At 47.4% G+C, this 23,961-nt stretch overlaps 1 protein-coding gene across 3 annotated transcripts; it reads left to right on the forward strand.

Moving 5' to 3' along the window:
- Window positions 18,047-21,862, forward strand: LOC110434702 (F-box/kelch-repeat protein At1g74510-like). 3 transcript variants are annotated; one of them, XM_021459378.1, is made up of 2 exons: window positions 18,047-19,074; window positions 20,145-21,862. In XM_021459378.1, exon 2 carries the CDS (start codon window positions 20,224-20,226, stop codon window positions 21,499-21,501), a length of 1,278 nt encoding a protein of 425 aa, XP_021315053.1. In that variant the 5' UTR covers window positions 18,047-19,074; window positions 20,145-20,223; the 3' UTR covers window positions 21,502-21,862. The 3 variants fall into 3 exon arrangements, with proteins under 3 accessions (XP_021315053.1, XP_021315055.1, XP_021315054.1); XM_021459380.1 differs by having other exon boundaries at window positions 18,047-18,945; XM_021459379.1 differs by having other exon boundaries at window positions 18,047-18,625.

The raw sequence follows: 23,961 nt of genomic DNA on the forward strand, positions 1-23,961 counted from the left end.
GATGTGCCATCTGAACCAGGGGGATGCGTGAACCGGATGAAGATGCGATGAAGCAGGTGTCCGGTGTTTGTCCCGCATGGATACGTCAATGCCACGTGCGCGCCGTCTCCGGCAGCCCGTACGAACTACGAACTGGGGAACTGCTACGGAGTCGCAAGAGCAGGCGGAGCTGTCGATCTCCGAACTTTGTCGTCCGTGCTACCAGCACATTTTAATTAGAACATAGGAGCGGTACTGTACGCATTGTCAACACTTTCAAGCGATGCCAAATGCTCAAACGTACTTGGTGCTCCAAAGGTTCTGTCCGGTACTCTCTCGGTTGCAAATTGTAAGAAAATCTGTATTTTCAATATATGTTATTTTTACTAAGTATTTAGATTCTGGATATATTAAAATAAATATAGGTAGAAATGTCAAATATCTTATATTTTAAAACAAAAGAAGTACTCCCTCCATCCCAAATTGTAAGTCGTTTAACTTTTTTTACTCCAAGTTTGATCACTCGTCTTATTCAAAACAATTGTGCAAATATAGTCAAATTTTAAGTCATTCTTGAAGAACTTTTATTAATAAACCAATACACAATAAAAAAATGATATTTTGTACAAAACTTTGAATAAAACGAGTGGTCAAACTTGATATTAAAAAAGTCAAACGACTTACAATTTAGAATTCGGTGTCACAAAGTCATGCAATGGGGCACTAGCGGCCTAGAAACTAGGCCTTGTTTATTTTCGAAAAAAATTCAAATTTTGCTACTGTAGCACTTTCGTTTTTATTTGACAAATATTGTCCAATCATGAACTAACTAGGACCAAAAGATTCGTCTCGTGATTTACAGACAAACTGTGTAATTAGTTTTTGTTTTCGTCTATATTTAATGCTTCATGCACGTGCTGCAAGATTCGATGTGACGGATAATCTTGAAAACTTTTTGGATTTCGGAATGAACTAAACAAAACCTAAAGGGTTTTTTTAGCAACTTTTTCCCACACGCCATGGACTGTGTTTTCGAGTGTGTTTGACTTATGACCGCAGGTTGCCATAACTGAACTCTAGCCCCGCGAAAAAAAGCCTAGTGTCCATTTTGCTCGTCCAAGAGGCGTCAAAAGTTGTCATTAAGCACAATAAACAAGCATATAAGGTGTGTTTGGTTGCACTCTACATGTGGCCAGAGCTGACTTGGGCCAAAAAATATATGTTTGGTTAGTTGAAGAGGGCTTGGGGCATGACCAACTTGGGCCAGCCGTACAGAGATAGCCTGGCCAGCTTTGGAAGCCCAAATCGAGCTTCCCAACTGAGCCAGGATCTGGCCAGCCGTCTCTTACTGTTCTCGTCACCTCCCGACGCCACCTTCCTCGTCACCTCCCGACGCCGTGCGCCAGGCGGCTCGGCTTCGCCGCGGAGGGAGAAGGAGAAGGTGGGTTACGGAGCGCCGTGGGGGCGAGGATTCGGCGGCGGGAGCAACAGCTGCTCCGGCGACGGTGATGTGGAGGCCGCCTCCATTTGCGCGCGGCTCCGGCAACGACGCGGAGGGCGGTCGCGTGCGTGGCTCTGGCTCCCTGTCCCTTCCTTGCCCCCACCTTCATCGTGCTCCCCTTCTCGTTCCCCAGTTTCATCCTACTCCGGCCGCCGGACATGGTCGCGCCGACTGCTCGCTAGGGGAGGAACATGCGTCCTCCTTGGCCCGCTCCTTGGCGACGCGAGAGAGGAGCGCTCGGAGACACCAGGCGCTGCTCCGGATCTCGTGGTTGGGTGGAGCTTGTAACAGAACCGACCAAATTATAAGAGATTAAGCCTAACAGTGACCATTTGCATAGTCAAACCATCGAGCTTAAACCCATATAATCCCGGTAGTCCGTGAAATCTCGAAGGATTTCAAACCACATAGCATACAAACAGCCAAGATCGTAATAAGTTTAGCGGTCACCATCCACAGTTACATCCCAGTTCGAAAACATTCATACAATACATTGGAGTTCTTAAAAACTATTACAAACCAAGTTCTTCAAGTAGCGGAAACTTCATAGTTCGAAAATACAACACACACACTTAGTCTGATACAGTGCCATAGTTCGGTCATTCCCACAAAAGCAGAAGAAAAGACGGAGTGACCATCGCCCTTGGTCTAGTCATCACCCATGGCTGGGTACAAACAGAGGATGCAATAACCATAGTACATTTGACCATCTGCAAAACAACATGGGAGTAGAACCCTGAGTACGAGAATGTACTCAGCTAGACTTACCCGTCAAAAACTTAAAATAAAGACTCTTCAAGGATCATGAAGGCTATATAGTGGGGTAGCTGACGACCGTTTTGCAAAACCGCAGGATTCTATTATCATAACCTACATAAATCTTTCTTCTTCTAATTTGCTCAAGTTGAAAGTATCATTACCTATTATCTAGGTTTGCACCTGCACTATTACAAGCAAGTATAGCAATATGATGGTACCTCATCATAGCAGTCATGAAACCATTTATCTTTATAACCCAAGTTTCCATAGTCCTTACTACGAGGACAGGGCTCATGTCAAGTGCTCACTATCCAGGAGCGATGGCGATTCGAATCAATTTCTAACCAGCTGGCGAGTTTATTCCCCACACAAACCACACTCACTGATCAAGTGAGCTACAGATCACCGTATTGCACTATCCAGGACCAATTCGCGGGTTCGATAGGCACCGCCCGTACCCGAGGACCGTTCCGGCGACCGAGGTATCCAAGGTATACCAAGGTTGCGCGCCGCGCCCTCGTCGTTCTCCTCAACCATCACCAATACAGCGCGTACATCGGGCCGATTCCCGGCCCGGATAGTGCTCAGGCTTCGCGGTCGGAACGACTTATCCTTCCAGCTAAATGTGGGGCATGCGTTCAACATGACAAGAGGGCCGTCAACGATCGGTCCTTAATCGACACAGACAGGGGCACTATGGTCAACCCACCATAAGACCCTGCCCGGTCTCCAATTCCATTCCACCCTTGGTTATTCTTTTTTCTAAAGCAACCACTGCTTAATCAAGTAGATATCCACCTATATCTCGCAGGTGACAGGGAATCACCCGACTTCTACCGGACTAAGCAAGCTAAGCATAGACTTCGCACCTATCTACATGGGACAAGGTAGATAGACGAGGAGTGATATCAAGGAGTACCAATGCATCAACTGTATCAACCAACTCCTATCACTTAAATGCAATATAGTAGAACAAGCATAGTATATTCTGTAAGTTAGCGAGAAATAGGGAGACTTAGAATGCTCCGGGGCTTGCCTTTCTCAAACGTGCTGGGCCGGTGATCCGGACACTCCTGCAACTCCTCTCCGGGTTCCTGCGTTTCCGGAGGTTCCTGCTCCTGAATCTCCTCTGGCTCCTCGGGTCCCGCCTCGTTCTCCTGCGAGCCTATACGATGTATGTACGCTCATGAGCGGAGTGCGAGATACCCGAGTGGATGCTTGTATGAGAAGGTACCAAATGATCATGACATGATGCATAGATGATTCACTTGGTCATGCTCATTACAAGGTAGTCAACATCATCCAAGAAGAGACAATTGAATTAAACATCTATTGCATTCTCTTCTACAAATTGTTTTCAAGTGTAACCAGCAACCCACATGATGCTTCAAGGATACACCAAACACCTTCTTGTTCTATTTAACCCATATATAACATTTCCTAATTTTCTTTATTCATTTCTAGACCCATCAAAATTTTGCATGCATTTCTGTTCATCAATAAATTCCACAAAAATTACAGGAGGCTACCAGTCAAGCATAGAGTCTACTATAAATTTTTCATAATTTTTGGATATTTATTTTGAGCTACAAAAATCACAAGATTAATTAATAAAGGTAAGCATAATTACTCCACTGTGGTATAAGTGTCAAACAGCAGATTTCATATTTTAACAAATTGTCTAATATCATAAGAAACACCCACACAAATTTCCAGATTAATTGCATGATCAAATTAATTATTAAAAATCATAAACCACTGCTATGCAAGCATTTAAATCACTATAAATTCATTTATACACCAATAATGTGTAGCAATATTTTCCCAGTAAGTTAACATACATGCAGAGCCAACAAAACAGGTTTCACATTTTTCTGAGTCTTACTTTCATTACTATGCATTTTCCAAGTTTAGCAAAAGCATGGATTAATTATTTCTGCATAGAAAAGTTACTCGAACATGACATGCAATCATTCCATGTTATAGATCTGGAAACAGAGAACACACCAAAATTTATTTCACAATTTTTGGAGCTATAATTCTCCAGATATGGATTTTAGAACATTTAGAAATCCTTTTTCTGAAAACAATTCAAATCCGTTTCGGGACTGACGAGCGGACCCGCCTGCCAGCCGGGCCCGCTGGTCAGGACGCAGAGAAGGGGGGGGATCCCCGACGACAGCTCGCCGCCGGCGATGCCTCCCGGCCGAAACCAACGGCACCAACGCGTTCGCCTCCCTCTTGCGACTCGATTCCACCCCACCACTCGCCTTGGAACCTCGCACAGCGAGCTGGCCACCGGCAATGGCGGACCGGCGGCGCTGCCGCAGCGGTGCCGGCCACCACGCTCCGGTAGAGCGTTCAGGTGCGGCCCCTCGCGACTCAGGAAGCCACGGCGACCACGATGCGCGCGCTAGCGAGGCAAGAGAGGGTCAAGAGGAGGAAAAACAGAGATGCCGACGCCGCGGAGAGCTCCGGCGAGGCCGTGCACTCTCCGACGAGCGATTTGGCCTCCTAGGACCGCTCACCTGCGCGAAGAAGTCGTGTCCAAGCACGCGAAGACGAATGCGGAGCTCGGAGTGGTGGAAGGAGGTGCTGGAAGGCGACGGAGTGCCGGGAACAAGGCGGACGAAGCTCGGGAAGCTCCGATGGCGGGAGAAGAGGCGAGAGAGCGCGAGAGAAAGCGAGAGAGCGCACCGGGTGGAGGCGAGAACGGCGAAGGAGGTGGCGCTGTCCACAGCGGAGGAGGGGGGGTCGTGGCGCCGGCGAGCCGCGCATGCCGTCCACGCGGCGCCGTCGGCCTGACACGGTCGCGCGCGCGCGGCGCGGCCGTGTCCAAGCGCACGGGGAGGAGGCGTGGACGCGGCGCGGGCAGGCCTGGGCTGGTTTCGCTGGCTGGGCCGGTTGGTTGGCGCCGGCCCGCCAGTGAACAGCCCCTCCTTTCTTTTTTTTAAATTATTTTTCCCCAAACCCTTTTCTAAATCCATTTGAGCTGTTTAGAAATTATTTTCACCTTTTTCTCCCAAAACAAAAGTTGTTCTAAATCAAAAACCCTACAACTTTGTTTTAATGAGCAAGATCAAATTCCAAACAGAATTTGAATTACAAATTAAAACTAGTTCTAGGTTTCCAAATAAAATTCATTTTGGGAATTTTTGTATAAATTCTATTTCTCAAATTCTATGGCTCCAAAAAATTGCACAAAAATATTCTTAAATCTTCTTACACATAAATCAACCTAATTTGAATATTTCATAATTTTAGAAGCAAGCATCACATTTTTAGCATATTTAAGGCACATGAAATAAAGCACATAAAATTATATTTTGAGATGAATGATATGCTCATGATGCTATGCTTGATGAGAATGCTTATGCATTGTTTTGATAAGGCTAAGTGCATGCTTAACACCTAGGGTGTTACAGAGCTCGCCCATGCGCCCGCGGCGGGGATTCGACGGCGGGGATTCGGTCGCGGAGGAGGGCTGCAGGCGCTCGAGGCCGGCAACGACGCGGAGGGAGACGAGCGCGGCTCCGGCTCCCTGTCCCTTCGCGTGCATGGAGACGAGACGGACGGGCAGGCAAGATCCAATCTCCGACTCCAGCTCCTTGTCCCTTCCCTGCAGCTCTGGCTCCGGCGAGATCCAAGCAGCGCAGGGTGACGAGGCGGGCGGGCGGACGAGATCCAAGCTCCGGTAGGTTGCTGGCCAGGCTCATCCTCGCCGAGGTGTGCGCCGACGAGCAAGGCTCAGCTCCAGCGCCGACGAGCAGTAGAGGAGGCCAAGTGTTCGAGGAAATGTCTAAGAGGGGGTGAGCTCACCAGAATAGAGAAGAGGTAATTGTATGCAGTGCAAATCAGACAACCAAACACATCTAGTTGTTGCCCAGGCTTACTTGATACATGCAACCAAACAAGTCCATCTTAGCTTGTTAAAGGCAGGTTTGGGCTAGCCTGACTTAGTTTTACTAGCGAGGCTTATAGATGACACAAACCAAACACACCCATAGAAGCGCAACACGCTAGAGATGCGTGAAGATGCAAACAGTGGCCGGAGTGAGTGTGTCACGCAAGAGTTCTAGTTTTGAAAGTTTGGGACATAAACCAAGCAGGGCCTTCTTACCAAACTTTGCCACAAATATGGTTGCCACAATTTTTGTGGCATTTATAGTTTGGCTAAAGTTTGGTGCTTGATCTTCGGCGCAAACCAAAATGCCCAATATAGGTATTAGAAAAAAGAATGAAATATATAAGATACAACATATGACCCATTTGAAACACAAGAACTTTATAGAAACCATTTTAATTTCATGGAGTACATACAGGATTAAAAATTTCAAAACGGGACCTAAATCATCGATGAAGTAATGGTATGTCGGCCCATAAATCCCAAGAACGCCGCTACGGCGGGTGCAGCCTTGCGGCTGACATGTTAGTCTGGGCCAGGATACTAGGGCCAGGTCCAGTCCAGGGTGTAGCAGGCCTAAATCGGGTGGACATAGGCCGTTACAGAATAGAGAAGAGTCCTATTATCCTATACTCCTATTGGGAGGGCCGATCGAGCGGGTTGTCGCTCGCCGGACCGACCCTTTTGTCCCAGCGAACGGACAGCCACGTCTCAACAGCCTACTCCGTCCATTTCAAGGACAGCCTGTGATGAGTCGGAAGGAAAGAGTTCATTGGAGACAGCCAGGCCTAAAGGGCTAAAGCCTGAGGCTAATGAGGTCCAACATGCTAGACAGCCCATCAAGTTGGTTCTCCTCCACGCTGCTATGATTTTCCCCTCTGATCATTTCCCAAGCAAATCCATGCTTGCTAATGATCAAACCGAGAAAAGACGACCACAGTGTTTTCAGACACCTGACCATGAGATAATTTCAGACAAAACCTGCTGCGCCCAGTTCACTCATAGGATGGCTACGGTTCCTACCTGTAGCCTGTCAAGTTCGACCCAATCGGATTCCTTAACGTACATCATCTTTCTCCCAGGCAATCTGATTATATTCTCTCAGCACACGCTACTGCTGTAGCCTCTACCCTTTTACTACTACTAGGTTGTAGCCATGAATGGGAAAGATAGCTGCCTACGGTTAGTCGGTTACGTGTCCTCCATCGTCAGATTAGAAACTACTACTGCTATAGAAGATCAGTGCAGCGACACCGCAATTATTTGGGACAAGGAGAACGTAACACCAACCGGTCTAATGGCCCCGGATCCCCTTTTCGTCGTCTGGGAGCAACTTTTTTGTCATGCAATGCACTGTGGCTCCGGCTGTACGTACGTGACAGGGATGGATTTTTTTATTATATATATATTTTTTGGGGGCGTGGGACGTGGGTGCAATCATGCAATCGTGTGTCGCCATGGCAAAACTTCTGCCTCTGTAATCATGTCCCCATGCATGCACGACCGGGGCAGACAAACTTTCACTACCGAACGCCTTTTCAGATGGCGATCTCAAGTGGTATGGTAGCAGGAGCAGCAGCTAAGCTAGCACTGATCAAACAACGGGCGATAGATCGCGGGAAAGGGCAGAGCACAAAGCACATAGCAGCTCACGTGCCGTAATACGGAGTAATAAGACGAGCGAGAGAGAGAGAGAGGCCAAACGGAAGAGAGAGATTAATAAAACAACGGATGACGGGATGAGTGCGAGGGCGGTTGTGCTTGTGCCATCTAGAACAACTGCCGACCATTGGTTGGCTCGTCAGTTGTGATCTGCTGCTGTTCACTTCAACTCCTCCCTTTAATTTGTGGTTTCCATTATGCGACCCGCAAAAACTATATAACCACCTCCGCGCGGGGCCCTAATCACGGGGAAGCTACGCGTGTAAAGCACCCGGCTTTGTCTGGTTAGGGTTGTCACCTCAGTGGCTCGGGGTTTGTGGAACGCTAACTGCCCCTGGGTCCCTTTCTTATCCTTTTCCTTTCGAAGCACAGAGAGGCCGGGAGAGAGATCATCAGCTCGAATGAGATGGGACGTTAACCTCCATCGATAATGGCAACTCCGATAGTGGCGTGGCGGCCGTGCACTGGGCCGGGTTTGCATGCAGCATGGCCATGCGATCTCTCGGTAATTACACGAGAAAGTAAGCTAAACATCCAGAGCAGACAGAGACAAGCTAGAGAGTTAGGAAGAGCTTAGTCGGAGTCCATATCCAAATCCGACGCGAGCGCAGTGATGAAAAAGCAAAGGCGTGTTGGAGGTAGTGTGCTGTCAAGAAAATAAGGATTTGGACGACTCCGCGCAACAACACGAGTAGCAAAGAGATGTGTAGCTTAGCCTTTCTTTTTACTTGCTTAAAGACCAAACCAACCACAAGTGCTTCTTATCAAACAGAAAAAAAAAACAAGTGCTGGAGCTTTCCATTCAGTTTTCACGATGCCTCAGTATCTCTGTCTCTCGGTGCGCGCTTTCTTCCCTAGGACAGGAGCACTGTTTTTGAGCACGGGGATACAGTAGGAGAGCGTGAGCAGCAAATTAACATACACCTTTTTTTTTTGTAAAAACGATCGAGTAAGGATTCATTCAGATGGTGCCGCGGTGAAAATTTTTACCACCGTTGTTCGGTTGAGTTCGGCCTAGCTAGCTAGCTAGATGGGTTTGCTTTATTATTACCACCCGCACGTCCACGTGAAAGATTGCTGTGTGGGGAACAGAATTCCCAGGCGAGTGATTGGCCGAATCGGTGAACGGGGAGAGTGCTGCCACTCTCCCGGTTCGTGTGTCCCTGTCCATCGAGTTGGGGAGGTTGGCGTGGAGCGCGGGCCCGCCACTTTGGTTAACCATCCCCTTCTAGCAGATCGGGAAAAGAAAGACGGCAAAGCGGAGAAAGAAAAAGGCGCTTGTTCAAAAAGCCAACCGTGGATGGAGGCGTGGCCGCATTGGCCAGCAAGTAGCCGAGCGACGCCGACCGGACGGCCGGCCGGACGCGCGCGCTCGGCTCGGCAACCGCAGCCGCATGTGCCGTGCCGCCGCCCGCTCGTCTGGTTGATCGCTGCCGTGCCGCTGGCCGATGGGATGCCGATGACGCTAGTGCGCTCGCCATTTCCGCGAGGAAAACGCGCTGCCGCCCCGGTGATTTTTTTCTTCTTCTTCTTCTTTTCCACGGCGCCAACCCCGGCGGGGCGGCCGAGTCCGATTGGCCAACCAGGGCCGCGACGCGTGGTCCAGCGAGAGAAAGGGACGTTCGCGTTGCGCACCCGCACCCGCACCCGCGCCCGTGCCCGCGTGTGCGCATCCCGCTCGATGCGGTTGAACGGGCCCGGTTGCCGTATCGGGAAAGAAGTGCTACAGCTTTTCCATTTTGCGCCGGCAGCCTTTCATTTTACCACTGCGGTGCGTGGTGGAAGCGAGCCTGGTGCGCGCGTGCATGCATGGCCGCTCGGATCGTCTGGCACTCTGGCTCGCCGTGCGAGAATTCGCAGCTTCTTCCCCCCGGGGGCAGAGTGCGTTGCGTGTTCGCCACTCGGTCCTGGGTGGTTAGTACGTGTCGTATCTGGGAAGTACGTCTGCGAGAGGGATCGGGGGTGGTACGTACTGACACCGACGGAGCGGGGCTTGCGGCCGTGTAGCCGTGTAGGCCTACCCGATGGATCGGAATCGGAGGCGTTTGCACGCTTGACAAATGGACCGGCCGACTAGGCGGTGATGGTGGACGGACGCGCCGGCTTCAATTCTCTGCTCTCATCTCTATCGTGCTGGCCACACCCGTCGCGGTTGAACCGGTCGTACTTCAACTCCAACAACTGCCCGGTCTGCATGACGCGCGCCTCGGTGCTGAATTCAAACTTGGAATAATCGATTGCGTCCGTATGGCACACAAGCGCAGATTGGTATGTTTCTTTCGATCAAGACGACGACGCTCACAGCGGGAAGAAATCGCAGTCGTGTGGTTGGAGCCGGCCGGCGCATATATATATACAGGGATAATATTACGTTCCTGCCGTAAACGAACGTGTGCAAATGGAAGGAAAACGACGTCGATCGATCGGAGGCGGGAGGGGAGAGGGGGCCAGTAGGAACAGCGCCCGGGGCGTCAAAGCTGCCACGTCGCGGGTCATGGGCTCATGGCCTACTTGCATGCTCTCACCTGACTTTCCTGTTGGGACTCTTATCATTACGAGAGCGACGTTGTCACATCGAGACGGCAAGAACACAGGAGGAAATTGGAGGCAGGAGGAAGAATCCAAGCTCTTCTGCGTGCCCGTTTGTAACAAGCAATCGATTTGACATGCTGGTGGTAGAGGTTTTCTGCTGTTTCAACTGCACGTGTTCACTGAAACACAAAAGGTAGGGCGAATGTAATTGTGGTTTTTTGAGCCTACGAAAAGGTCAAGTTCAAACAGTTGCACTAGTCCTGTAGCGCATGTTAAGTGCTCACAGGGAAAAATGGAATATGCGAACCAGTGTTCATAATTAACTAAAATGGTTTTTTAAGCATCTCAAAAAAAAATATAGAAGACGAGAATGACTCTCTAGAGTACGCATGAGATTTATCAAAACTGTTGGAAAGTAAAAAAATATAGGAAGCGATTTTTATGGAAATGACTCTCCAAATGATGATTTAGAGAGTGAGATTAAACGATGATTTAGAGAATGAGATTTAGAAAGGCTTTTGAAAATGCTTCTGTTTGGGGACCACGTTTTCTTCTATTATAAATGAGAGATCAAGATAATCCCGCCAAACACTCTATGTTTAGTCAGCTTCTTTTCACCGCCCAGGCCAAAAAGACCAAAGCTGTACACTATAATAAACGTAAAATAAAACACAACATGAGAGCCGCGGCCGCATATATGAAGGTCGATTCTCGCGAGAACCAAACCAAACACGGCTGTATCTTGCTGGTCTAGTTGCTAACCCACAAAGTCTCTTCTCCCTTTTTATCCCCAACCTACTTGATCCCTCCATAGGACCATAGCCACTAATTTAGATTCCATAGAGTTTTGGTGCTTCCATACTTTGAGGCGATTCTAGTGAAAGCAAGACTCGATGCTTTCCCATCTTGCAGCCTAGGATCCTCGCGGAAAGAATGATGTTAATTAACATAAATTCATAAGCACATATTATCTGGTTGCTCAAGACTCAAGTCTGCTTCTGATCTAATCCTGTTCTAACTCTACCATTTTTGAATTAGACAACTTATGATTTATCCGCTCCCTTGACAACCTATCTTGATTTATCCGCTCTCCTCCGAATCCGACAAAATCAACATGTTGTTTTTCGTCTAAATGTATGGGGTCGAAAATGAAACTCATTCACACCGCAACCTGTTGCAGAGTAATCAATATCGTAATTTGTTTGATCGCATGCAGTAATCAATAACGACGAGGGAGGAGAGGTAACACACTTATGAAGCGCCAGATTCTTTAAGGTGAGAACCGATACCGACTCAGGCGCTCACAGCTCCACTAAACTACATGCAACGCTATCTGGTAGCAATGTAGACAGATAATGGGGAAAAACGTACCAACCAAACAACACCTAAATGGATTAGGATACGGACAAAACATTGAGGCCTGGTTTACTACCAAAAAACCTAAAATTTTTTCAAGATTCCCCGTCACATCGAATCTTTAGACGTATAAATGGTCTATTAAATATAGACAAAAATAAAAACTAATTGCACAGTTTGGTCGAAATTGACGAGATGAATCTTTTGAGCCTAGTTAGTCTATGATTAGACAATAATTACCACAAACAAACGAAAGTGCTACAGTGTCGCGAAATTTTTTTCCTGCGGGAAGTAACAAGGATTGAGCCGGCCCGCTCTGATCACGCTTAGCAGCCAAGTTCCTAGAACATAGGGTGCGTGCTACCGAAAACGTGGTACGTTGTACGACGTTCTCGTAAACTTTGAAATATAGAGGGTATATAGTTTTGTCTCGTTTATTTAAGTTGCGGAACGCGTTCCACTTTCCAAAGGAACATGTCTGGTACGCAGTGGTTGGCTCAGGTAGTTTTACGTGTTGTTTTGAACCGGATGAGTTCGATTTCTTGCGTGGTATAGTTTACAGTTGTATTTTTTTTTATTTTGGGCCATCCAATTCCAACCTTAAGGCCATTGCAGGTCCAGGCCAATGAGTCAATTTGCAACTAGATTTTTTGCCGGCCGCTCATGGACGGGCACGGTGCAGTACGCACACACACTAGACGAAGTTCCATAGTCGTTTGGGACTGATGTTCCTATGATTACTCGTGCATATGATTCCGATTCGCGTTCCACTGTATTTAGGAATGATGTCCCATAATGTTTCCGTTCCGTGTTTCGGAACGAAGTTCCCGGAACAGGGAACGTGCCCATATTCCCATACCCTGGCTGCTGCTGACGTGGAATTGGCTATAGATAGTTGAGATGCGCTGTGAGCTTGCCCTTGTGCATTTATTTAAAAATATGGATGTTAAAGTCATGGTTGATTATTATTTTATAACAAAATTTTCAACTGCCATATTTAACTATCAGTTTGTGGACTATCAACAATGTATACATGTTCGGAATGAAGGCCTTGTTTAGTTAAAAAAATTATAAAATTTTTCAGATTTCTCATTACATCGAATTTTTAAATACATGTATAAAGTATTAAATATAGACAAAAATCTCTATTATAATTAAAATCTTCTCCAGACAAATCTCACCTGCAAGATCAACGACTCACAGCACATATCATACAGATTTAACGGCCCAGATTACAAATATGATCACGACCTTACACACCCTCAGCCTCGCGTAAATCACACATCACACAAATTCACCACGTGTGTGCCTCCGTCGCCCTTCGCGAGCGCGGCCGTAGGCCGCCGCTGCCCGCCACGCCCGCCGAAGCTACGCCAGTCTGCTCGCCCGCTCGTCCTTGCAGCGCACTGCCCGACCATCGCCCGCCACCCGCTGCTCGACGCGCCTCCCACCGCGAGCGCGGCCGCAGCTCACCCGATCGCCACTGCCCTTCCCGCTGCTGCGCCGCCCGCTGCGCCCGCCGGAGCTGCGCCAGTCCGCTCGCCCGCCCGTCCTCCCAGCGCGCTGCCCGATCATCGCCCGCAACCCGCCGCCAGGCGCGCCTCACGCCGCGAGCGCGACGCCCGCCGCGAGCACGGCCGCAGCTCACCCGGCCGCCGTTGCTCGGCCACCGTCCGCCGCCCGACGCACCGCCGACAACGAGCTCGACGCCCGACGCCGGTGCCAGAGCCGCGAGACCGTCGCCGTGCTCCGTCCGTCCGTCGCTGTAGACGGATAAAAGGGCATCCATGCAAATAGAAACTTTTTAACGTGTTCACTTTGTAAAACTGCTAAAGAGAAAAATTTTCTGATTTGGGTTTGATTAATTACGAGAAAGTTTTGTGTTCATTTTGCAAATAGCCCCAGAAAAAAACCACGCTTATGGTGATTTTACCAAGTTAGAATACTAAATTGTTGGAGAGAGATATTTTTTTGACTTGCCAAATAAAATAGCGACTTGCTAAAACTAATGATTACTAAATAAATCTTCATATCATAGCAGTAAAGGGGTGACTGCTGCTTTCTTGACCATGGTGGCATAGCAAGGGGATCCTATACCAACTTGAGAAGATTTCTGTTTTTTTCCATGTTGTATTTGATTGTTCTATCTATTTTATCTTCCATAGTTCCTGCTTCAGATTGGTAAAGAAGTAATATTCTGTCAATGGCTTTAGTATTTGTATGAGTTTGTTCATGCAGTATGTTATTTCACTTGAATAACATAACCAATTTGATGGGAGAATATATGAGGTTCATTAGCTTTTTTCAGTCTAATTCACCGGATTGTCTGATCAATTTATCAAGACTTGAAATGGTCTCAGTTTGAGTATTTGTGCAATACAATTATATAAATTGCTTATAGTAAAATATTCTATCTGGTGATTACTAAGTTTTGACATGGTAAATGTGTTCATGAATTACAAAAGTTGGTGCTAATTTAGTCTTCAATATTCAGGCCTTAATTTGTGGTTTTGCTTCTGGTTCAATATTCAAGACTGAAAATTTTTTGAAACTTTGATGAACTTGGCAGATAGTCCTACCAGCATAAGCACCAGCCAAAAATGGAGAGAATATAATGTTACACACTAGAATACCAACTTTATATGCACCTTTAATTCATGATGGGAGAATAAATAAATTCTATCTGTATGTTCTCCTATCTGGAGCAGTTTTGTACAATGATCAAGACCATCTAAAACTTATAAATAGGAGTATTTTAATTTCCCTTTAGTCTTATGTATAATTTAGTGTTTGCTTGTCTTCTTGACATTGCATGATAGACTGAAGATAGGTGCCTGATTTTGTCAGATATTTTTATTTTATTATTCCTTTAATCGATCTCTACAATTTTTTATGGACTTGTTATCGAGGTTAAATACAAATGATGGGCATTTGTAGCATTTGTTAAAACCAAATATACGTTCCCAAATGAAGTACCGTAATTTTTCGTATGGACTTTTTTTTGTTAGTGGGGTAGATTTTTTTTTAGTTTTATGATTTATTTTAGTTTTGTAATTTTTTCTAAATTTTACCGTAGCGTTAGCACGGGCAATATACTAGTAAAAACTAATTACACAGTTCACCTGTAATTTGTGAGACGAATCTTTTATGCCTAGTTAGTTCATGATTGAACAGTATTTGTTAATTACAAACGAAAGAGCTACATTGTCCATTTTGCAACAAAAAAATGGAACTAAACAAAGGCCAAAAGCGTTCTCCCCTTTGACGTTTAGGCCGAACTATATTTTCAGTTGGACCAATCTTGAACAGTCTACCGTGCACGTCTTTATACGAATGAAATAAGTCAAAATTGACAATCAGTGGCAAACTCAACTTAAAGAACTGCTATAGACCTATTTGTCAGCTCACCCCAATTATGATATGCTGGTCAACGAAAAAACAAAGGCGCACAAAATCGGTTCTTCTTACTCCTCAACACACATAAGGCATTTTTCTTTATGCCCGACTGCCCGTCCATGTGATTGTCAACATGTTTCAATCAGAATGAGCACAGCCAAGCAGCTGCCATGTTGACAATAAAGAATGAATAGGCCCTTTGGTCTTCTTATTACATACAGTTCTTTGCATGATAACATATCTAAAGAAATCCGTACACTGATAATTTATTATCATCCGATCCAATAGGTCTTTGCTGACAAATCACCAAATCAAACTCATATTTTTCTTGTCTTATATAACTAACTATACTTTTGACACAAACACAAGAAATGATGAAGACAACGGCTTTCAAAAATAAAATTTGATTTTGGAGGTTGGTAACCTTTTGTTTAGTATATACATGTCCACGTCACCAACTGGATGTTTCGTTTTAAAAAAAAACTGGATGTTGAATTATTCATTTGGTTTATCAAATTTATAACATTCCAATCCATCCCAATCTCGAGCCGCCTTTTATTTTTCAAAACTTGTAGTCGCTTTTAGAAACTTGAGAATGTTAGAAACTATTCCAAAATATTAGATGGACAACATATATATAACTTGTTATTGACAAAGTGTATAGCTTTGATAAGTTTGTCTATCACTAAAGAATACCTGTCTAAGTCGTACATACCATACAAACACATGTGCTAAGTCGAAGGCTTGAACCCGATTTTGAGATTTTTTTTTTGTCTCGGCTAACTTGTGAATCACGGTGCAAATAACATGTCTACCAAAAATGAAAAGTGACAATTCATGTCCACTGGTTTACTAACTCGTGTACGGTAATATTTCTCTCGTTATGTCATTTTAGCTCATTTATCTTGGATTGTACTATGGATGGATGCTTTTGTTCTCACTTTTCTGTTAGAAAGAAAGAGCACATTGATTAGCAAAACAATTGGCTTCCCCGTTGCCTAGCGGTTGCTTGTTGGTTCTGGCTTGTTGGAGGCAATTTGCCTAGCCAATTGCCCAATCGTATGTCCTGTTGCATTCAATCTATAGGGTTGGCCTAACCTTTAGCCTAGGATAGAAGTTCGCTCGACACATCGAACGAGGAAAATCAGAAAACAAGCTACGTACGTATGCGACCAGGAAAGAAGGAAAAAAAATCGCCAATCATGATGAAATACTTTGGTCTTGTTAATAAGCAACAACCAGCTAGCTAGAAAGAGCATGTAAATCTAAATACAGACGGAACCAAAAGCCGCTGTGATTCATCGACGAAAATACCAAGATTTTCTTTGTCGAAACCCACGGCGCGCCAACCCTTCTTTCCTCGCTGCCTAACCGTGCTTCACCCTTCCAGGTAGGAGAACGATGCTGCCGTTTACCGGAAAGATATAACCCAGCTATTCTCGCGGAGAGCAGAGGAGAAGCGGTCACAGATTCACAGCCCGGATGGATGGGTTGTGTGGTGCGCTCGATCGCGAGAGGAGACGTGTTTGGACCCGCGATCGAGCCGTGCACCGCCGGGGATCGAAGGCGCGTGCGGACACGGCGCTCCTCCGATCCGGTCGTCCACACGACCACGCTGGCCGTTACCAGGGTCCCCGGGCATGGTCGCCGACTTGGCTTCGCTTCGCGTGCCGCCAGCCCGTGGTCCGTGGAGTAGTTTTGAGTTTTGACTCGGGTGGACGGCCCCGAGTGCGGTGGTCTAACCGTTGGTTTATTTTTTTTTCCAGCGGTGAAACAGCTGACCAAGGTGGATGTCGCACCAGGTGGCAAGTCAAAGAGCTCCCATTGTTTTACTTCGAGGTAAAAGAAAAACCAGTTGGAGAGAGAGAGGTGAAGTACGACACGCCGTGCCAAAGCAAGTAGGAGTACAGCTCGGGGCGTGCGTGCAGAAAACGAACTGCGGAATACGACCGCCGCCGCCGCAAAAAAGATTAGAAAAAGAAGCAGGAATCTGAGCAATCAAGGCGTTGCGGCTGTTCCAAGAAGAAAAGGAGAAAAAAAAAAGAGAGGAAGAAGATGCGACGGAAAGAAGGATGCCACCTAGGCACGTACTTATACGTAACTGCTTAATTACGGACTACAGTGCCGGTCCAACAACCGTTCAAGCTCGGCTCGGCTTTGATCGAGAACTCCCGTTACCAAATGTGTCCTGAGCGCGCTGGATTTCCCTTGAAGCAAGACACTTTCTTCTGGTGATAAATTACGAAACTCCGGCGTCGCAAAGACGAGACATGAGCTTAGTATTCACCGAACATTTGGAGGGGCAAATCATGCTAAAGCGTCATGCGCGCGGTCATGCTCCTGTTGGCTAAGCGTGGCTACCTAGAACACGTACGGCGTACAAAAACATGTAGTACGCGTCAAATTGATGACACCAATACCATCAAGGGATAACAGCAGTCAGTCACCGGCCATCGCATAAACAATCAATTTCAATCAAAAAAACAACAAAAAGGTTGGATCGATCCTGGACGAGGCAAAGCTACAGCGCATCGCAACAGCCACGAGAAAACAAGGTGAAGTCAAATCCGGAAAATGGAGAGTCTCGAACTGGAGCACATATATAACTGCACACAATGATCGATCCGAAGGGCAACGTCAAACCGAAATTGAATAGATCAACGCCCGCCTGCTGGCCACTGTGATTATCCGCGTCCACATGGTGGCGACGCGAACAAACAGCATTTTAAATTCCAACAATTAAAATTTCGGCTGCGAGTTTCTTTCAATTCCGTCTACTATACCATGATGAATTAATTAACTAAAGGAACTGGATTAATCAGTTTTTAGTTCGCAGAAGATTGATGGAAATAGACACGTACCTAGTTAGATAGATGCGGGTTGATTGCAAGAGTTGCCATCATCATGCCATGCCATGCCAGCGGGCAGCGGCAGCGGAGAAAAGTTCATGTAAAATGTGCGTGGCTGACCGTCCAAGCCAAGCGGAGGAAACAACGCGAGGCGCCGCGTCAAAACGCAACGGCAGCGCCCGCCCTTCCGCCAAGACCCCGTTCCCGTTCATGTGGGCGCTCGCCTTTGCCGTTCCCGTTCCCGTTCACCCATAAACACCACCTCCCCCGCATTACTGCGCTCCCTCCCATCTCCGCCTCCGCTTGCTTGCTGCTGCCCTGCCCCTGCTCCGGCTGGGACGAGCCTCCTCTCCTCCCTCCTCGTCGCGTCCCGCATAACTGTGCCTGCTGCTCCTCGCCGCGCCCCACCGCTCAGCAGCCCACACTGCCCCGATCCCGCCGGAGTGCCCGCGGCGCCCGCACACGCGCCCTTGCCTGCGCCGACCGGCCGCCGGCGAGGGGTGTGGGCGCTTGGTCGACGTGACCTCCGCAGGCGCGCTTGGTGTCTTCGTCGTCCGGCTGGTTTCTCGCCAGCCTCGCTGCCCGCGAGTGGCGTCGTGTCGGCGGTCCATGCCGGCGGCGGTGCGGGAACAAGGCGAGGGCGGCGCGCCTTGTCGCCGTGCGGACTGACATGACTTGAGCCTTGAGGTGCGTGCGGTTGCTGGCTAACCTGCTGGAAATAACATGGGTGATAAAAGGGAATGGGAATGGGGTCAAATTCAGGAGATGATACTCATACTACCAGAATTTTATCAACCAAATCAAGAAGCTGAGGTCCCTGTTCTAATTTTGTGAAAAACGGGCATGTGTCAAATCTGGTTCGGTAACTGTTCACTCATCGCCCTCTTCGTCGCCGGTGTACGCGGTGCCGAATCGGCGTCCGGTATCCATCCCACCGAAGCACGCCAACCACCCCGAGCGCTCTACCCTCGTTGTGTTTGCTGATGCTGCCTCCCCTCCCTTAATTGGTATGTCATGGCGTGGAATGGGAGATTCATCCAGACTTGGATAGGTTTCTTTCTTTGTTAAGGATCCCATACTTGCTTGGAGGAATTTTCCTGGAGTGGGGTTTTGTTCTAGGAGATCTTCTGTGCGATGTGAGCAACCGAATCCATATCGTCCTTATTCTTCATTAGTACTATTATTAGATTGCTTGCTTCACGGTGGAGTATCCATCCATCCGTGGTTGTGGTTTAGTTCTGTTTTAGTTTCTCTTCTGCCGTGCAGGTAAGATCGTCTCAGTTGATGTTGACGCCATTTATATTCCTAAAAATAGGATAATTCACAGTTTTTACTGAATCCTCATGCTCCATGCCAAGGTCGCCCCAGGTTCTCATTTGTCGGCTATTAAGATTACCATTCAAGGAGATACTTTTTGGTATTATGCTTTAGTAGTACCAAAATGGAATATTACTAGTACTAATTGCCAATAAGCCAAATTAGGCTGATATTGATAAAGTAACGGAGTGGAAAAGGAAAAGGTCCAGAATTGGGGGGTGAAGATATTGACACCCTTCTTTTGTTAATACAAACTATTAGATGCACATTCTGAGACTATTCTTGTTTAAATCAGGTAACTTCATTAGTTTGGATTTGGTTTACAGAGTAGTAACTAGCAAAATATATAATGAGCATGTAGTGACACAGATCATACTCTCAGACATAGTATGCAATGAGAAGGGGCATGGGATAAGGACCAACTTGGAACAGTTTTTTTTAAAGCTACAGTGCTACTGCTACACCAGACTCAACCCCACATAGACATAGATATGTTATCTGTTACCCAAACTTATAAATTTATTTGTTTATAAAAGGTATCTTTTTTGAAGATTCTAGAGAAATCTTACTGTAGTTTCCGTTTATACGCTTCTTTGGAGGCTTTGGGAGAGGAAGGTAGTTCAGACTTCTCTATGAATCACAATATATTTCCTAGCCCATCCCCTTTTGTCAGCTATTGGTTCAAAGAGATCTTTTCAGAGTTGATAATTGTGTATCAATTACTGATATAGTGTCGTTTGATCAGGCTTTCTCCTCAACTGTAACGTGAGAATTGATTAAGCTGATTGATACTTGTAATATCTTACAAATTTCAGTGATTTGTTAGGTAAATACTTTGCTTCATTGCAATTCCTTGTGACATGTTTGTCTTTTTTTTTATGTGTTGCAGATTAGGATGTGTACAGAGGGGCTGTATTCTTGTGTATAGGTTCTCTTTCTATTGATCAACTCTTGCTGATTCTGACGGAATGTTGGAGGGTCAATCTTGGCTGATATCAAGGTCGCTGCCGAGTTCCTGTGAGCAGGAATCCAGACTAGCTTACATGACTTACCACCTACTTGAGATCACAAGGAGTAAGCGCCCTCCTGGGACCCTGTCTATTGAGCACGACGTTGCTGCGGTGGCTGCATTGACTAAACGGATCAAGTCCGCTGAGGACCAAAACGGTGAGGCACTGGATTGTCAAGGAAGTAATGATCAGGGCGACTCAGATTCAAGCACCCTGATAAGTTCTATTGGACGGGACAACTCAATCAACTGCCTTGCTCGTTGTTCTCGTTCTGATTATGGTTCTATCGCATCACTCAACCGGAGCTTCCGATCAGTTGTCCGCAGCGGTGAACTGTACAAGGAGCGTCGACAGCTGGGGATTTCAGAACACTGGGTCTACTTCTCTTGCAATGTGCAGGAGTGGGAGGCGTATGACCCCTACCGTTCACGGTGGATGACGCTTCCAAGGATGCCCCATAATGAATGTTTCATGTGCTCTGACAAGGAGTCACTTGCTGTGGGCACTGAACTTCTGGTGTTTGGAAAGGAGATTCAAACACATATTATTCTGAGCTATAGCATTCTGACAAATTCATGGTCGCGGGGTGTTGAAATGAATGCCCCTAGATGTTTGTTTGGATCAGCTAGTTTTGGAGAGAAAGCAATTATAGCTGGAGGCTTCGGTGCTGATGGAAGGGTGCTTCGTTCTGTTGAGCTGTATAACTCGGAAACTAAGAGATGGATAACACTTCCAAGCATGAATAAAGCCAGGCGAATGTGTTCTGGTGTCTTTATGGATGGCAAGTTCTATGTAATTGGTGGAATGGCCAGTGACACAGAAGTGCTTACTTGTGGAGAAGAGTATGATTTAGATAGAGGTACCTGGCGGGTGATAGAGAACATGTCTGAGGGGCTCAATGGTGCAAGTGGTGCTCCTCCACTTGTCGCTGTTGTTGAAAATGAGTTATATGCAGCACAATATGCCGGAAAGTTAGTAAGAAAGTATAATAAAACGGATAACTCATGGACAACATTGGGGGAGTTACCAGAGCGGCCAGAAGCTGTGAATGGCTGGGGTATTGCATTCCGGGGCTGTGGAGAGCGGCTTTTGGTAATCGGTGGACCAAGAGTGTTGGGTGGTGGGATGATCGAGCTCCATTCTTGGATCCCAAGTGAGGGGCCATTGCAATGGAACATGATCGGAAGCAAACCTTCAGGTAACTTTGTTTATAACTGTGCTGTCATGGGGTGCTGATATATGCACCCTCAAACATACTGTCGACACGGAAGATTATGATATTGGTTTTATCAAATGGCATAAAGCACTGATTCCACCTGATGGGTAATCTCTGCATTCTTTTTGACATTTCAGATTTTACTCAAGGTTCAATAGAGTAGTCAGTTCCATGTGTACTCGTTAATAGTTACCCATTGGTTTCTGTTTTCAGCACATTTTATTTGCAGTTGATGATTTGTACCTTGCTCCATATACTCTGTTGAAATGAGTTTTCTGAGATGGTTGCATATAGGTGATAAATTGTAATTGAGGTAACTGTGCATCTATATGATTGTATCCTGTTGTGCACCATGTCAACGCTGTAGTTCCATTGTGCAAATGTCTCTTTTCAAGAATTGCATGAAAAAATGTTCATCTGTACATTTCCCAGCATAAATTGAGCGCCGACCTCTCCATGCTTGTAGTCTGCCTTTAAATCCTTTGAAACAGTTGGTGCTAAAGTCCTTCCACTTTCTTTCCAGTAGTAGGGATCCTACCCTAACTTTGTTTCTTAGCCTATGAGATATTATCACCAAGTGTTAGGCAGGTGACCACTATATTATATCCAAGATGGCGACAACTGCGGAGCTAATCAGTATATCATTGTCTGGTTCGTTCTTTGTATCGTGGAGATTGAGAGGCCATGTTTTCTTTGTCGAGTTGTGCGGTGCCTATGATTAGTTTGATGGTTTTGTTTGGACCCCATCAGTTTGCAGCATATCTATGAAAATCTGTTGGCTGTGCTGTGCCTTTTAAATTTTTTTGTGCTCTTTCAGTTGTGACTGGGTGCTTGTCGGGTTGTCTTTTGTGCATCTGTTGGCAATAAGACTATTGACTAGCATTTCCAAGGCATCATCATCCTAGAAGATTAGGAAAAAAGATAATTCAAACCTAAAATGCGCACTCTATCCACGCACAATCCAAGTGAATCTACTTCTAGTACTAAAAGAATAGACCTCACTTGGTCTGTTCTAATTATTGTGGTGTCTCTAGTCAATCATCATTTCTGTTCATCGAGCAGTTTTCTGCTTTAGCAGTAGTACTCTGGATTCTCGTCCTCAGCATTCGATTTCTTGGTATTCCGGTGGCTGTTGCATCATGATCTCTGTATGATCATTAGGCAACAACTCCTGGGGCGTCCTGCTTTCGTTGACGAGAGCCCCAAATCATCATCCCCAGGCCGCAGGCCTGTCGATGTGCAGCTTCCGTTTCTATCGATCCACTCACGAAAATGGAAGACTGTGAGATTGATGACATGAATCACGGACCCCCGGCTGGAAGCGGTGTTTTTTTTCCCCACCCTCACTTTTTACAGTCCTTGCCGGTACAGTGCTGCAGCGCCCGTGGGCTGGGAGGTTGTTGCTGCCTCGTCGTCCTCTGCTGCAGGCTGCACTGGCAGTCTGGCACTGGGCAGTGGGCACTGCCCTGCTCGCTTCTTCCGGCTATGGTCCCGTTGCGAGCACGAGTGGAGTGGAGCCCGGAGCCGTGGCCCGTGGAGGTGGAGGTGGAGCGCACCACAATGGTACGATGGCAGGCAGCGACGGAAATCGTATCCTGCGGACGTCGGAAAGATACTCCCGTCATCTCCATGCCTGCACCTGCACCTGCACTGTAGAGATGCGACGGGAAAGATACGGTTATCCGCGGGCGTACGCTTCGCAGGCGAGGCACGGGCTGCCAGGCTACAGGCCAACAGGCCTGTGCTACTACTGTACAACTCTTCTGGCTGGCAGTGGCTGCGCCTTCGCTCCGCACCTGGAGCCGCACGGCTCTGGGAGTGGGATGGTCGTGAGACCTCGAGGCTCGAGGAGCGGAGCCGTCGACGACGAGCTCATGCATGCACTCGAGTGAGTGTTTCCTAGGCAGGTAGGCACTGGCATGTGGCGACCACCGGCGAATCAACAGCACCAGTGTTTCCGCGAAATGTGAGCGAGAGGCATGCGTGGCGCACGGTGACCCGCGCCATCTCCCGTGCGCCCTGCCGTTCCCGAGTTCTGCGTTCGTACCGGGTCTTTTTGCTCTGCTGCCCCTCTCTGGCACCGGTGCCTGGTCCTCGTCTCTGCCACTGCCGCGCCATGCGCCGGCCCCCGTGCGGGCTCCTCGTCGGATGCGTCCGCCTCCTTCCTCCGGCTGCCGCGCCGATGGATGCAAAGCGACCGCAAGCCAGCCTGACGCGGTCCCTGCCTGCGCGGCTGGTCCCCGCCGGGCGTCGAACGGCTCCGACTCCGAGTGGACTCGGGCACTCGGCTCTTTTCGGGGGGCTCCGCGCCCTCGTTTCGGCTGATCTGGAGCAGGACCACGGATCGCGCGCGGATGCGTTTGCCATTTGGGCATGCTCCTAGTAATGTGTCAATGTGTGCGTGACTGATGCGCGCCTGCACGGCCGCGGGCCGCGGCAGCGTCCGTTCGCTACACGGCTACAGCTACGAGCCTTTTCGG

The sequence above is a fragment of the Sorghum bicolor genome, chromosome 4 (genome assembly GCF_000003195.3).
Source record: "Sorghum bicolor cultivar BTx623 chromosome 4, Sorghum_bicolor_NCBIv3, whole genome shotgun sequence".
NCBI lineage: Eukaryota > Viridiplantae > Streptophyta > Magnoliopsida > Poales > Poaceae > Sorghum > Sorghum bicolor.

Excerpts from the sequence above, each read along its gene's own strand:
- LOC110434702 (XM_021459378.1), top strand. The coding sequence starts at position 20,224 with ATGTTGGAGGGTCAATCTTGGCTGATATCAAGGTCGCTGCCGAGTTCC.